Source organism: Pleurodeles waltl, chromosome 5, assembly GCF_031143425.1.
Source record: "Pleurodeles waltl isolate 20211129_DDA chromosome 5, aPleWal1.hap1.20221129, whole genome shotgun sequence".
In the NCBI taxonomy this organism is placed as follows: Eukaryota; Metazoa; Chordata; class Amphibia; order Caudata; family Salamandridae; genus Pleurodeles; species Pleurodeles waltl.
Window position 1 is genome coordinate 1,413,084,474 of NC_090444.1, and position 14,203 is coordinate 1,413,098,676.

At 42.2% G+C, this 14,203-nt stretch overlaps 1 protein-coding gene across 1 annotated transcript in view; it reads right to left on the reverse strand.

The window, feature by feature from the left end:
* The window catches only part of LOC138296506 (CD109 antigen-like), an 827,002-nt gene that overhangs the window by 802,799 nt on the left and 10,000 nt on the right, over positions 1-14,203 (reverse strand). Inside the window, exon 2 of the mRNA XM_069235677.1 lies at positions 8,092-8,255. Within this exon, the coding sequence (XP_069091778.1) occupies positions 8,092-8,255 (164 nt within the window). The remainder of the gene's footprint in view (positions 1-8,091; positions 8,256-14,203) is intronic.

Sequence of the window (14,203 nt, forward strand, 5' to 3'; positions counted from 1 at the left end):
TTCATACCTCCAGTTCTACTGACTGTATTTTTGTTATTTTGGGTGCCATTTTATTAATTAAAAATTACTTTTTTTAAAGTTGGTTTGGGTTCTTTCTAGTGTTGTGTTTTCACTTTATAAATGTTCGTGTGCTGCATAAATGCTTTATACATTTCTTCTATCTTAAGCCTGACTGCTTTTGTGTAAGGATACCAGAGGTTTAAGCACAGGTTAATTTATTGATTTTTGTAGTCCACCATAAGAAGGATTTGATTTATTATTTGATTTAGGCTTTTAACCTTCTCAACTAATAATCCAATTTCCTACAACAGTCAAATGTTATCACCATGGCCAGGCCATGGCATGATTAACAGATGGTTGTAGCTGATCAAACGTTAGGGATACCGGCCTTTTATTTTTCACTCCAGTAGGGAGACTGCCTAGTCTGACTTGACTGTGCCATATGATTTCTCCAGTGTGCAAGTGCCATTTCTGAGTAGTACTTTGGTAAATGAGGGGTGGGTTTCTCCCTAATTTAGAGTTTCTGTTCCAAATGTATAAAGCCTCTATGGCTAACAGGTGCACTATAATGTTTAGTAGTAGCATAGGGACAAAAATCCCCGGCTTGGTATCCATGCAACATCCTACTTCTTATGTTTTTGATTCTGTCTAGCCCATTATGTTTCCCTTATTGTGTCATGAGTCCCCTAATAGATGACCTACATTATTGTTCATTTTTTTTACAATTAGACTCCTAGGAACTATTATGGGACAGAGATAAACCCAATGTGGTACTCCTTTTAATATGGGTGATTGGTGGCTGATTGATCCCGCACACTTGCCCTTACTGAGACAGATGGATCCTTTACTCAGAATGTTGGCTTCGTTGCTTGCTAGGTCACCCTTTAGCAGGCCTTAAAGGCACAGACCCATGGTAGATGCATTAGTTACTTGCCAAGTTGTAATAATCAGCTTTTGTTAGAGAGGAATGATCCTGAAGTTACTCTATTGGAGATGGAATCTCCCACAATGTGGAGGTCCAGTGTAGTATCAATCATCTCAAAAATAGGATTTGTCAACTTCTCCTGGGAGAGGCAAGGTTAGCCGGACTGTCCACACAGAGTCAAGTCTCCCAGGGGTTAACAAGGCCTCTAAATTGTTTAATTGGTTATGCCAGCAATGGAAATATCCTACGCATATAGCGACGATCTGTGGCACAGGTCGACGGATGGTGCTTGGCGCATGAGTTCTGGCTGAATTTGCCTTCCATTATTCAGCTTTCTATGCTCAACGTAATCCTATAGGTCATTTGGTATTAGCTCACTTTGTTTCTAACCTACCCATACCCTCGCTTTCATTTTTCTAGAAAGCTCAGCTAGAAGGAGCAATCATAGAGGAGGAGCTAGCCAAGGCTTTATCTACGTTTCAGAGGGTGAAGTCACCACGTCCTATTGGACTTCTGGAGCATTTTTTTTAGGTGTACAGCCTCCAACTCTGTCTCTGAACTCGAAGAAATGTTTGATGAGGCACATACTGGAGGAGTCCTGTCACATGATCTTCGTCAGGCTTGTTATGATCTCAAAACCAGGGGCTCTCGCTGACCAGTGCAGGTAGTACCATTCTATCTCTTCCATCAGCTTGGAGGTGAAGTTGCTCACCAAGATTCTGGCAGCACGCCTGCTGACGGTGATTGACTCTCTGATCAACCATGACCAGTGCGGGTTCATGCCAGGGAGATCAACCAGACATAACATCTGTACGCTTCAAAATGTTCTGGCTATGGGCGACCAGCTGCAAGTCTGTTTAGCACTTTTCATGGTCAACTTCGAGAAGGCCTTTGATTCAGTGGCTTGAGATTACTGGTTTGTGATCCTCTGCAAAGCCAACTTTGGTACTACTTTTATACGCATTGTCCATCTTCTTTACATTGGTTTGTGTGCTGGAGTTTATATCGGTGTGTAACTTTCTGATTAATTTACCATTTAGAAGGCGGGCGAGGCAGGTTTCCCCTTCCTTGCCCCTTCTTTTCGCGCTACCCATTCAGCCCGCTAGGCATGGCTTAATGTTAATGCATTTGTGAGGGAGTCTGGGTGGATGATGGGTATCTCTGACAGAATTTCACTTAACGCAGATGATCTCTTAATATTTCTGCGAAATCTCAATGAATCTGGTGTGCAGGTCCTTCAAATATTACATATCTTTATAAGCTTCACCGGTCTCAACATCTATGCTGAAGTCGCTGGTATTTATGATTTGGGTTGTTCCCAAGAGACTTGACAAGGACTGTGTCACTGACATTAGCCCCTAAAGGTTTTAAATAGCTGGAGGTTTACATAACCATGGATGAGCACAGGGTTTGGCAGCACAACATTATTAATCAGGTCCCTAGGTTGCAAGCAGTCCTTATGTTCTGGTCGCCTCTTCCCCACTCTCTAATAGGTAGAGCTGCCGTTTTTAAAATGGGGTCACATACACAGCTCCTTTTCAACTGCAACATTATCCATTTAAGACACCTTGTTCTTTTTTCAAATGTATCACGTTCTTGGTTCAGAGCTTCTTATGGAATGGCAGGGCCCCATGGATCGCAATAAGTAAATGTCATAAATCACCATTTGATGATGGCCTGGGGGCTGTGAATGTCCAATCCTACAATAACAGCAGCATATCTCTTGATGACTGATCATTGGCTATAATCTTTGCAGTCAGACCTTGTTTTTGCCACAGGGAGCTGGGCAATGGACGATGTCCACTTTTTCCACTATCTTCAGGGCTGCCTTATTCCACAGTCATTTCCAATGGTGACATGTCAAGTTGTGGAACTTATGAGGGAGAATCCCTGGGATTTGGAGTGTCGCAGAAGGCTTACTTGATTGATTCCACTGCAGTTAGGTACCACACTGAGAAACATTGGTACCCTTCTGGGTTTTCAGGGTTGAGATCTCATAGGTGCCTCCAAGCTGGGGGATGTGATAGTGGGAACTTATATGGCCTCCTCTGAACAGTTACAAGTCTTCTTTAATTTGCATAACCACTAATTTCTCCACTATCCTCAGCTTTACCATGTCCTTCACCCCTACATTGAGAATCTGCAAGAGAATCCTAAATGTTATCCCTTGGAGGCTTGATTGTAGGTGGGAAAGATTGGGCATAAGCCAGTTTCTCTGATATATTGCTCTACAGTGAATAACTCACTAGACACAGTTGATCTACGCAGAGATGAATGTAAAGGGGATCTTGGACCCTTGGCGAACAACAATTAGAGAGATGAAGAATAGCCACCAGGTGTCAGTCATTGCCCTGCAGTGTAAGTCAAAATATTACACAGAGTTGCTATTACCCACTTTAAGATGTGCCGCTTTTGGAGAGTTCCCACCCGAGACTACATATGATGCAGGCAGGAAGAAGGGGACTTCTTACATACCATTTGGTTTTGTCCTGTGTTGAAGTGATTATGGCATAGCATGTTGAAACCGCTTAGCGAGTTGCTAGGTTGGCTTCTAAGCACAGAGTCTAAACTCACATTGCTTCACATCACTGAGGACCTCAACTCTAAGAGATACAGACAACTCTTCTGCACCTGGAGTTAGTAGCGGTAAAGAGAGACATTGCCAAAGATTGGAGGAATGTTTCTTGTCCATCCCTTGAAAGATAGGCTAAGGGGCTGGATCACTACATGAACTTTGAACAACCACTCTGTGAGTTTAGGGGTTGCTCACACAAACAGGTAGGAGTCTTGTTACAGGTGGGGTGGGGGGATTTACAGAGAGACTGTAATGCCTTGGATTCTCTTGTGGTCTGAATTAATCTCCCTTTTTAGTTGGGCTTCCAGTTTATTGTGCTGTGTTCATTGCTTTTGATATCTATGTTCTCCTTTTATGCGTGTACAGGGAAGTTATGGTGAATAACATTTATTGGCAGCTGGTTATTAGTCATGGGGTACATGCTTTTTGATCTGGACCGAAGTGTGGAGAATGCTTACCATTTCTCCCTGTCTACATCTGTATATTGTGTTATGACAGGACTGTTTCACACTTTTGGTATGTGATATGCATAAGTAGTGTTTGAAAAAAATAAGAGGAGGGGACCATGGTTTTGCATCTTCCTGTATGTATGTAATTATTTGGTTGTAAGGTACTCCATAGGGTCAAGGGTATTCAGAGCAGCTATTCCCCTCTTCTTTGGATGTTCTATGTAACTGTTCCTTTCCTTTGCCCTAAAGCCAGATGTATTTGTCTGGATGGAAAACCCTTTTACTTGTGTAGAAAAGGAAGGTTGTTTTATGTTGACCATCTCGGAACCAAACAGATCCAGAAGGTACGTGTGTGGCCTGAGATTAGCAACATACATAAACCACCAGCATGACCAAACCTGCACACCCTGGACAAAGCAAAGGGCTTCCTGCGCATCCCCTACATTCTGTGTTCTGTCCAGCTGAAGAAACCAGGACTCAGCAACAGCATCTGATTGGGAAGAGGTTCTCTGGCTTCCAACCACAACTTGAGAGTTGAAATACCCCCAATGAAGAGTTGCCATGGATCAGTGGCAAACATAAAGCAAATGCAATTTTAACTGATTGTCTCTCACAATTTGGTGCAAAATCAAATTAGATGATTCTTTGGTGCCCAAATAATACTACTCTAGGTATAAACACACTGTTAAATGAAGGTTTGTCAAATGGTGCAAAGGTAACATGATATTCTGCAGAGTGCACACAGTACCAGAGGATGCCAAATAGTGATGCTGACTATAGTTACGGCGCAATACAATTTTTCATTGAAACAACATCTTTAAATAAGTCCTACGTTGATGGTGTTTGCTAAATTTGACTATTCTGAAGCAAAGTTTGAACTTGAAATGTTTTATGCTAATTTAAATATGAGGGGGGTGACACAGGTGGTCCAAAAAGTTGCATTTCTTATTTAAGCCTAAAAAAAAAGAACTTTGTAGCCAAGGGTAGGGTAGTACATACTGAAGTGCCCTTTTTCATTTGGCACAAGCTCAATCAGCCTTTCTGAGATAGTCCTAAAAAACGAGGGTCACAGAATGTATAGACGGCTGTCACGTGAAGTCAGATATCATGATGAACTCACACATTGTATTCCCGAAACTCACAGAAAATCTCTTCTCCACTTATATACTCTCCTTTTGATTCACTTTGTCTCTCGGACTGCAAGTTCACTCACAAACTCTCTCTATCCTTTTGAACCAGCACTATAGTGTCCTGTATTTACATTTACTCGCTCGTACTCGTACTTTCCACCTATTTCGGCACTTACCTTCACTCACTTCCTCCTTCCACCTCTGGAAACCCACTTGATAAAGGTGGGCTCACTCACTGCAGTTCAGATCACGTGATACACAGTGCTTTAGGGACAGTCCATGCAGCCAGTGGGTAATGCCAATGGTGATGGAGGTCGACGTCAGTAGCACCAATGGCGGCGAAAACATGTGGGCATCTGCACTTATTTTTTATTTTTCACAAATTAAGCACTGCCTATACACCCAATCTAAAATCAGCCCTCTTGTAAGCATTCAATGCCAAAAAGTCCCCTCCAAGTGGTTTGTCCTAAATGCACCAAAATACTTAATAGTATTTTGCTGAAATCAAACCAACAAAGCCATAGAAAAACTCCAGCATGCAATATCTTTTATAAGTATTTCTTTTTTTTTCTTTCTTTCTTTTTTATTCCTATTTTTTTCTCTGTCTTTTTATTTCCTTTTCGCTCTTTATTCATTATTTTTTCTTATGTTTACGCTTTACGTGCCATTTTAGCCTTTTCAAAATGGTGGCACCATTTTCTTATGACACTCGCACTCCATTCAGTCCTTCCTCTGTTTCTGTATTTCCGACCAGAGGAAGGACTACAGTTATTTAATGCGGAGATCTCCATCGCGTCCTTAGCGATTTACCGCGGGACGTGTCGCAAGGACTTTTCCATATTTATTCACAGTTCGGTAAGAGCATCTTTCTACATTTGCTAGCCCTTTATTTAGAACTGAGGGTTGCTTTGTGGTCTTATCCTATCTCTTAAGGAGATAACCGTCTTGTGACCCGAATCGTTTTTTCCCCCTTCGTTACACTTGAGTCCTTCTGATGCCCCCCGTTCATTTACGAACTTTTATTCATATACGAAGTGGCAGTTCACTTTGTACCAATTCTTCAAGTGCTGATTTGTAATCGATCTCGTACTCCATTATTCGTTTTTTCTTGGTCCTTCCAATGTATGATGTAGTTATTATTTATATCAGATTTAGCTAAGTGGTTCTCCTAAATGCTATTTACATTTTTGTACCCAGATCTTTATCAACAATTGTGATATTTGTATCAGAGGATTTCTCTACTTTATATGACATGGTATGCAACCGTTTCGGACTTACTCTTATATATATTTTTTCACACTATATTTAGTCACCTTTTCAACTAGATTTTCTTCTCCATTTTACTAAAATCACGAGTGTGCCAGCATGTTTTCATTTGCTTGCCATTTGCATATCAATCTATGGTGTTTCTTTATTTCTTTAAGTATTTACTTTCTCATACTATTTGAATTTTTTCTTAAGGGGTTTCTCTACTTTAGCCTACTCCTTAATCTCCCTCTTTCTCCTGCAGTAAACATAGCAACATATATGCAGTCTTTTCCCACCACTCATAGATTAATAATCCCTGTAACTAGGGTGATTGTAACATTCATCTGCTTCTGAATTTTATTAAGAGTTTTTCTTCCAATTAGTATCTTTTTCCCACTATTTGGGGAGCACAACAGGCAAGGATGGTCTGTCCATCAGTCTGCTTCTACACTATTCACATTTTTGGTAGCACCCTTCGTTAGTATTTGTTCTACCTTGTGTCTCATTATATTTGTTTACATATATTTTTCACAGCCTTGAGAAAGCCCTGGCGTAATTGCAATAAGGGCCGAAACACGTGTTGGCTGACACTTCGATGAACACTGGCTGAATTAATATGTGTTAAAGAAGAAACTGTTACTTCCAAATTTACTTCAAATTCCTATACTTCACAAATAAATAACGTGTTGAACTTGACTTATGACACTTATTAAGTGGGATCTCACCAGTCTATATTATAGTATCTCTGCCTGAGGAGGGCTGGGGCCCAGGCCCTCCGGTGACAAGTTCCCACAGCTTTTATAAAACAGCATTTTTAACAGGAAGTTTTCCGTATGGACCCTTTCGCTTCCCTACCTAATACTACAGAGAGTCCTCCGTCTCATATGTAAAGCCATCAATACAAAAGCACCCAGATTTCTGTTAGTCGATGGTTAAAAATCTATCAAAGTGACAACTGGAAAATTTTGGAAAAATCTTCCCAACACATGCCAGTCATCCAACTACTATATACAGCATGTATTCCAATAAAAAAAAATAGGAAAAAAGTACAATTGAAAAGGAGAAATGTGGATCATAGGGGGAGGGTGAAAGGAATAGTAGGAAAAGAGTGAGAGGATGGTAGGAGAGGAAGAGACTGGAAAGGAGAGGAAGAGAAAAGAGTAAATAGGAAAACAGCAAGATTGCAGACGTGTTTTTATCTTGTGATGTAGATGGGTCGGGAGTTTCTTTAAAATTTTGAAGACAAAAATGGTCCTGATTGATTGTGGTGTCGTGGGCCCTGGGCCCACCTGCTACATGAATAATGCACACTGACTATGATTAGTGGACTGGTTACTGGCCACAAGCAAGTGCACTCGGGCTCTGTTATTGGCAGGGTCACCTGACCGGTGTCACCTGTGTTGGATGGGTGTTGGTTGGGTGTAAGGTCCAGTCCTCAAGGACCACTGGAACAGCCAGAATGGAACCTGAAAATTCTGCAGGTGAAACTGAACCAATATTCGGATGGGTTACTAAAGTGTGCAATTCAGGCCAGTTATGCCTATTAATTAAAACCTGTTTCCTGGACATTTTGAAGGTTGTGCAATTGTTAAGTGACCAGAGTTTAAAATGCTATGATTCATATATTATTTCATTCATTTGTTCATTATTGGAAAAATAATGTGTATCCTCTAGAATAAAATATCGCGCTCGTTGCCTCACATAAGTGCAGTTTCAACATCAAAGTGCAGCATGAAAGTCAAACTCGAATGATAATCAGCTTACCGTTATTAAATGATTTTTGGACAGACACCAGACGTTTGTTTTCACGCACAATCGCTGCCGTCACATTAACTTCGGGTGAGCGGCCAAACCAGTGCACAGCCACAGTTGTATTAGTGCCAGGGCAAATACTGCCTGGAGTTACGATGTAATAAGATGGTACTGGCCTGCAAGACACAATTCACTGCCATTAGTTGTACTGCTAATTTCATACATCAATAAAAGGTCGCCAGAAGTAACTGCTCCAACCCCTCTAAGTTATTTCACATTCCTAGCATGGATTAAAAGCATCCTAAAGTATATTTTAAAACATACCTGTATGATGTAAAAAATCCAAGTTATACAGAAATAAAACAATTGCAAAAGATGTTCTTTTTCGTTCTCATATTTAAAATGAGACAGTTATATGGTGGCATGTAAAGTGTGAGGCATTTGCTGCAGCTGGTATACACGTATGCCCTGCGTTAATGTATTTAATGAGTGTTGTAAATACTTAGTATTCCGACTTTTGCTCTGGAAAATTAAAAATTACACAAGAGATTTTTTTTTCTCAAAAAAATCCACATAGATCGAAATGTACTGCATATTTCCTTAGAAAATGTCAACAGGGTTAAAGGTGGTGCTGTATTTACAGCATTCCTCGGAATTTCGACATCTGGGCAACTCCAGTTAAAAAAAAAAAATAGAAGACCTTGAGGTTTCACACTCCTGTTCCAGGGACTTCATAAGGATTTTTGGGGAACAGAGCCAAACGTATATAGTGGGGCCCTGTTCGGAACAGTTTTGAATGTATGATCCAATTTAAGATATTGTACGTCACCTTTGGATAGGTCACTTACAGTGCACCTGTCCAAATTCTAAGGGCCTGATTCACAAGGGTAAACTTACACTTTTGTGGAAGTCTACGATTTTTTTCAATTCACAAAGGAATTTTACCAGCTAGTAATTTTACGATAAAGATAAGCAATTGTAAAGATACTACTCATAAAATTGCTTTGTGAGTTGCAAACAATTATAAACATACACAAAAGCCTAAGGTTATCTTTGTAAATCAGGCTCTGAATGTCTCTAAAGAGAGTGGCCTGTGTTTTCAATATTGTAACACAGCAGCAGTTCACTGATATTACAGCAATTAAGATCTGTGACAACCTCCCATTGCTCATATGTGAAGTCCTTTTTTGATCAAAAAAACTGTTTATGGATGTTGCATGAACCATAAATACAACATTTCTCCGAAAAATGTAAAACACCCAATAAAAATATATTAAAAGAAAACGGTACTTTAAACAATCTGTTGGATAATTATTCAAAGTCATCAGGGCAAGACACTCTGTAAAACAGAGCTGGCTCGATTAGGGGGCCCTCCTGAAAGGCTGGGACCCTCTGCCAGGCCCCACTTTGCCCATGACTTAAAACGTCTCTGTGCTGTTCCACACATTTGCAAACGGTGCAAAATCGCAAGATTCCACCGTTTACAAATGCAAAATAGCCTTTCGCGATGTATGAAATGCATCGCAGTCCAATTTTAGGGAATCGCAATTTTTAGCGATTTCCTAAATTTGCGATTCCGAATAGGGAATCCCAAATAGGGAATTTATATTTGCGATTTCCTATGAACATGTATCAAGCATTTCCTAAAAACAAACTGGGCATTTAGGAAATGCAATTACCATCAACTCCAAGTTGGTGGTAACCATGTGCACTTTTAAAAAATGCATTAAAATGCATTTTCTAAAGTGCCATGTAGCGCACACATGCCTCTAGGGCACACATTTTTTTCGGGGGGTGCATCAAGGGGGGCCTTAGGCCCTCAGCACCCTTGTTTTTGCAGTACCTAATTTGCAAATTCCTAATAGGAATCCACAAATTAGGAAATGCAGAACCATTCCCACCTATGGGCTTGAGGCCCATAGGAACGAATGGAGTCTCATTCTATAATAGCAATTGAGAATTTTTAGAAATCGCTATTAAGGAATCACTATTTTGTTATATTCCATTTTGCATTACCTAAATAGCGATTTCTTAAAATTTGCTATTTAGATAATGCTAAATGGAACTTTGATACATTTGGCCCTAAATCTTTTTTGCACAGAAATAGGAATTTAGCACCACCTCGAACCCATAACACAAGACTATTCACCATGTTGAAAGAGCATTTTTAGGTAAGCTAGAGCACATTTGAATACCTTTGTCCATTTAACCATAGCAAATCTTAGGCATTTGAGTTTTTCAACTTGCAATTGTATTTTTGTGACAGGGCAGTGATGCTTTTAACTTGCAGGCGAATACATTTGAAGATGGAAACTTTGTGCTCCAAACAAATGTTCTATTTATTGCTTTATTTTTTTTACTACAACTCTTCATTTTACACATGTGGATATAATGAAATCAGAGATTTATCAGAGTCTCTGACCTGCAGACCAGCAAGTGCTAGATTTATATCTGTCTTTAGCATTACTGCGTAACTAAGTGTACCTTTTTTCTAAACAGAAATCTGGCCTCCTGAACTTGTGCACCATGGACATGGAAAGGCTAGTCTCGTTTACTATCTTAAAGAAAGTGTCTTTTAACATCATAATCTGTAGTGTCTGGGGTCTTTCTGTCTGACCACTATGTCATTTTTGGATGCACAACAGGAATGCCTGGGGAGGAGCATTAAGAACCTCGAATGCAAAGGAGAAAGGACCCTTCTCTTAGGCCTGGTCATGCTGTTAGTCAGGGCCAGACTGGGTAACCAAAAGCAGCCCTGGGAAAAATGATCAAAACAAGCCCACTCCTTTTTTGTCCTTGCTCTATCTCTTTCTTCTTCTCCTTGATCCCTCTGTTTCTGTCTTTCCATTTCGCTCCCTCTCTTTCCTTCTCTCTTGACACTGTCCTGTCCCTGCTGCAATTAACCTCAGGGAGTGTGAGAAAGTGAAAGAGAGGCAACAGAAGTGGTCCTGGTTTTTCAAAACCGGCCACCACTGGCTCAAGTTCAAAAGGAAATTCCTAATGGAATGAATCAATCAATCAGTGGATTTGTATAGCACGCTTGTCACCCATAAGGGTATCCAGGCACTGTAGGCTGCAGAGTTCTAGTCCAAAAAGCCAGATCTTGAGGCACTTGCGGAACTCCTGGAGGATTGGAGCCATTCTTAGGTGGGGCGGGACGCTGTTCCAGGTCTTGGGTGTGATAAAGGAAAACGTGTGACCTCTGAAGAAGATATGACAGATGCAGGGGATGGCTGTGAGCGAGAGTGTTGCTGAGCAAAGGTGTCTGGAGGGTCGGTGGTTAAGGCAGGTGGGTCCCAGGTTGTTTTAGGGCCCTGTATGCATAGGTTAGGATCTTGAATTGACAACATTTGTGCATAGGCAGCCAGTGGAGGTTCTTAAGAAGTGGGGAGATGTGGGTTCTTCTCGGGAGGTCCAGGATGAGCCTGACGGCTGAGTTTTGGATGACTTGAAGTTGTTTTGTGAGGTGAGCTGAGATCCCTGAGTAGAGCGCATTTCCATAGTCAAGGCAGCTGGAGATGAGTGCCTGATTGATTGTTCTTCTAGTTGTGACTGAGAGCCACTTGAAAATTTTCCATAGCATGCATAGTATGAGGAAGCAGGCGACAGAGATTGAGTTAATCTGTTTCTCCATGTTGAGTTTACTGTTGAGGACGAACCCCAGGTTCCTGGGGTGAAGGGCAGTCCAAGCTCGTCTTGCCACCAAGAGGCGTCCCAGGATGTGGTCAAGTTTACGAATAGGAAGACTTCTGTTGTCAGTGTTAATCCTTTAAGAGGGGTGTCTGAGGGAAGAGCCCTATGGCACTCTGCATATGATGTCTCTGGGTTGAGAGGTGAATGGGGGAGACTCTTTGTGATCTGCCAGAAAGGAGAGAGACGATCAACTGCAGGGTGTTTCTTCTAATGCCTATCCCATGGAGTCTTTTGATATGCATACGATGGGAGACAGTGTTGAACGCCGTCAAGAGGTTGAGGATAATGAGTGCGGCTGATTCTTCTTGGTCAAGGAGGGCTCTAATGTCATCTGTTGCAGTGATAGGAGCAGATTCATTGCTGTGGTTAGCCCTGAAACTCGACTGAGAGGAATCCAGAAGTTTATAGTCCTGTAAGTAGGGGATGAGCTGTTGGTTGATGGCTTTCTCAATAACCTTTACTGAGAAGGGAAGCAGGTAGATTGGTACATAGTTTTTGAGATCGTTTGGGTTAGCAGAAGGTTTTTTGAGGAGTGGCTTGACTCCGGCGTGTTTCCACTCTTCAGGGTAAGTGGCTTTTGTAATGGAGATGTTGAGGATGTCTGTGAGTTTGATGTCGATGATGCTGTTGCTTTCGTTGAACATGAGCTGAGGACATGGTTCCATGGGGGATCCCGAGTGGATGGATCTCATGATGTTGGTGGTAGATTGGGTGGTGAGTAGGCTCCAGCTGTGGAGGTTGGCAACAGTTGGGGGATCAATATGGGTGAGTAGGCTGAAAGTGTTGACGGCGGTTGGGTGGGATGAGAAGTTTCTGTATATTGTGGATGTTTTATTGTGAAAGTAGTCGGCGAGGAAGTCGCAGAGTTCTTGTGAAGGTGAGATGTTTTCTGCTGCAAGAGGGTTGGTGAATCCTTAAATAGCTCCTTACTTCTGTTGGAACTGGATTCGATCCTGGTGAGTAAGTCTAACTTCTTTGCTTCTTTTAGGTCGTTGTGGTATTTGTTGAGTGAGTGTTTGAGGGCGATTCTGTTGCTGGAGGCTTTAGTGGTTCTCAAGCATCTCTCGAGTTGCTTATATTTGCGCTTCTGTGATCAGAGCTCTGGAGTGCACCATTTTGCTTGTTTGGTGGGTTTAGGTGAGAGCATTTCGCATAGTGCTAGTCTGTTGGCACAGCCAATGAGCCAAGAGTTGAAGTTTTTGACAGTGCAGTTGATGTCTGAGGTGGCTTCTGGGGGATCTTTCACCGGCTCTGCTGGGTGGTTTGAGACTGCGTGAAGGGGGTGCTAGACATTGTGACATTGGTAAAATTAATAAAGGAGTGGTCCAACCAGGTGATTTCCGAGGTGTGGCCAAATTTAATGTTGTTGCTGGAGGTAAAGATGGCATTGAGCGTGTGTCCTGCAATGTGCATGACGTTCGTAACTATTTAGTTGAGCCCCATGACGTTCATACTGTCCATGAGGTTCTTGGTGTTTGTATCGTTAAGTTCATCAAGATGGAAGTTTAGGTCTCCAGGAAAGACGTAGTGTTTGGTGTTGATGGCTATAGAGGTGATGAGTTGGTGTCCCAGAAGCTGGGAAAGGGTCTGGGTGGCCTGTAGGTGAGGGTGCCTTTGAGGGTGGTGTTGGTATCTATGTTTATCTGAAAATGTATGTGTTCCATGAGCTGAGTATCATTGCCCATGATGGTGGTGTGCTGGAGAGTTTCTTTGTAGATGAAAGCAATGCCTCCTCCTGGTTTGTAGGGATGGTTATGGTGGATGATCTTGCAGCCATACAGAATGGCTGCAGCGATATCGGGTGTAGAGGAGGTGGTGAGCCAAGTACCATACCTAGGGTGAGTGCTTGCTGAGGGATCTTTCGTTGAGCAGGATACATCTTGGATGAGTGTTGCAGTCAGGTGTAGGTGGGTCAGCGTAGCAGGTTAAGTGACAGTGGCAGCAGTAAAAAAAGGGCCTGTGGTGTTCCTAGGAGAGGTGCAGCAGCAGTCCCCCAGGGACAGGGAGTGGAGGGTGTTGAGAACATACCTTGAGCAACGGGGGATGTTAGTAGAACCAGGGTTCTTGGTGCAGGGTGCGGTACAAGTACGGATGGGTGCAGAATGGCTTGCTTTGGCATGCTGTCATTGCCTGATTGGAAGCCCAGAAGTTGAGGATGACAGGTACCGGTAGAGTGCTTGATAGGTGGCTCGATCCTAGGGCTTGCACTGCAAGAGTGCAGCGCCTTACAGGAGGAGCTGGCAGCGGGAGAACAGCACACAGACCGAGAAGCCCAGGCAACTCCAGGAAACCACTCATGTGCTTTCATAAATAGCCCTGGGAGGTGGGTGGGACAATCCTGGGACTTGGCTGAAAGGCCAGTCCAGCCCTACTGACTCCAAGGAACAATGGGTAACACGAAATCTAAACTGTACTATTCCTTTCCAGTAAG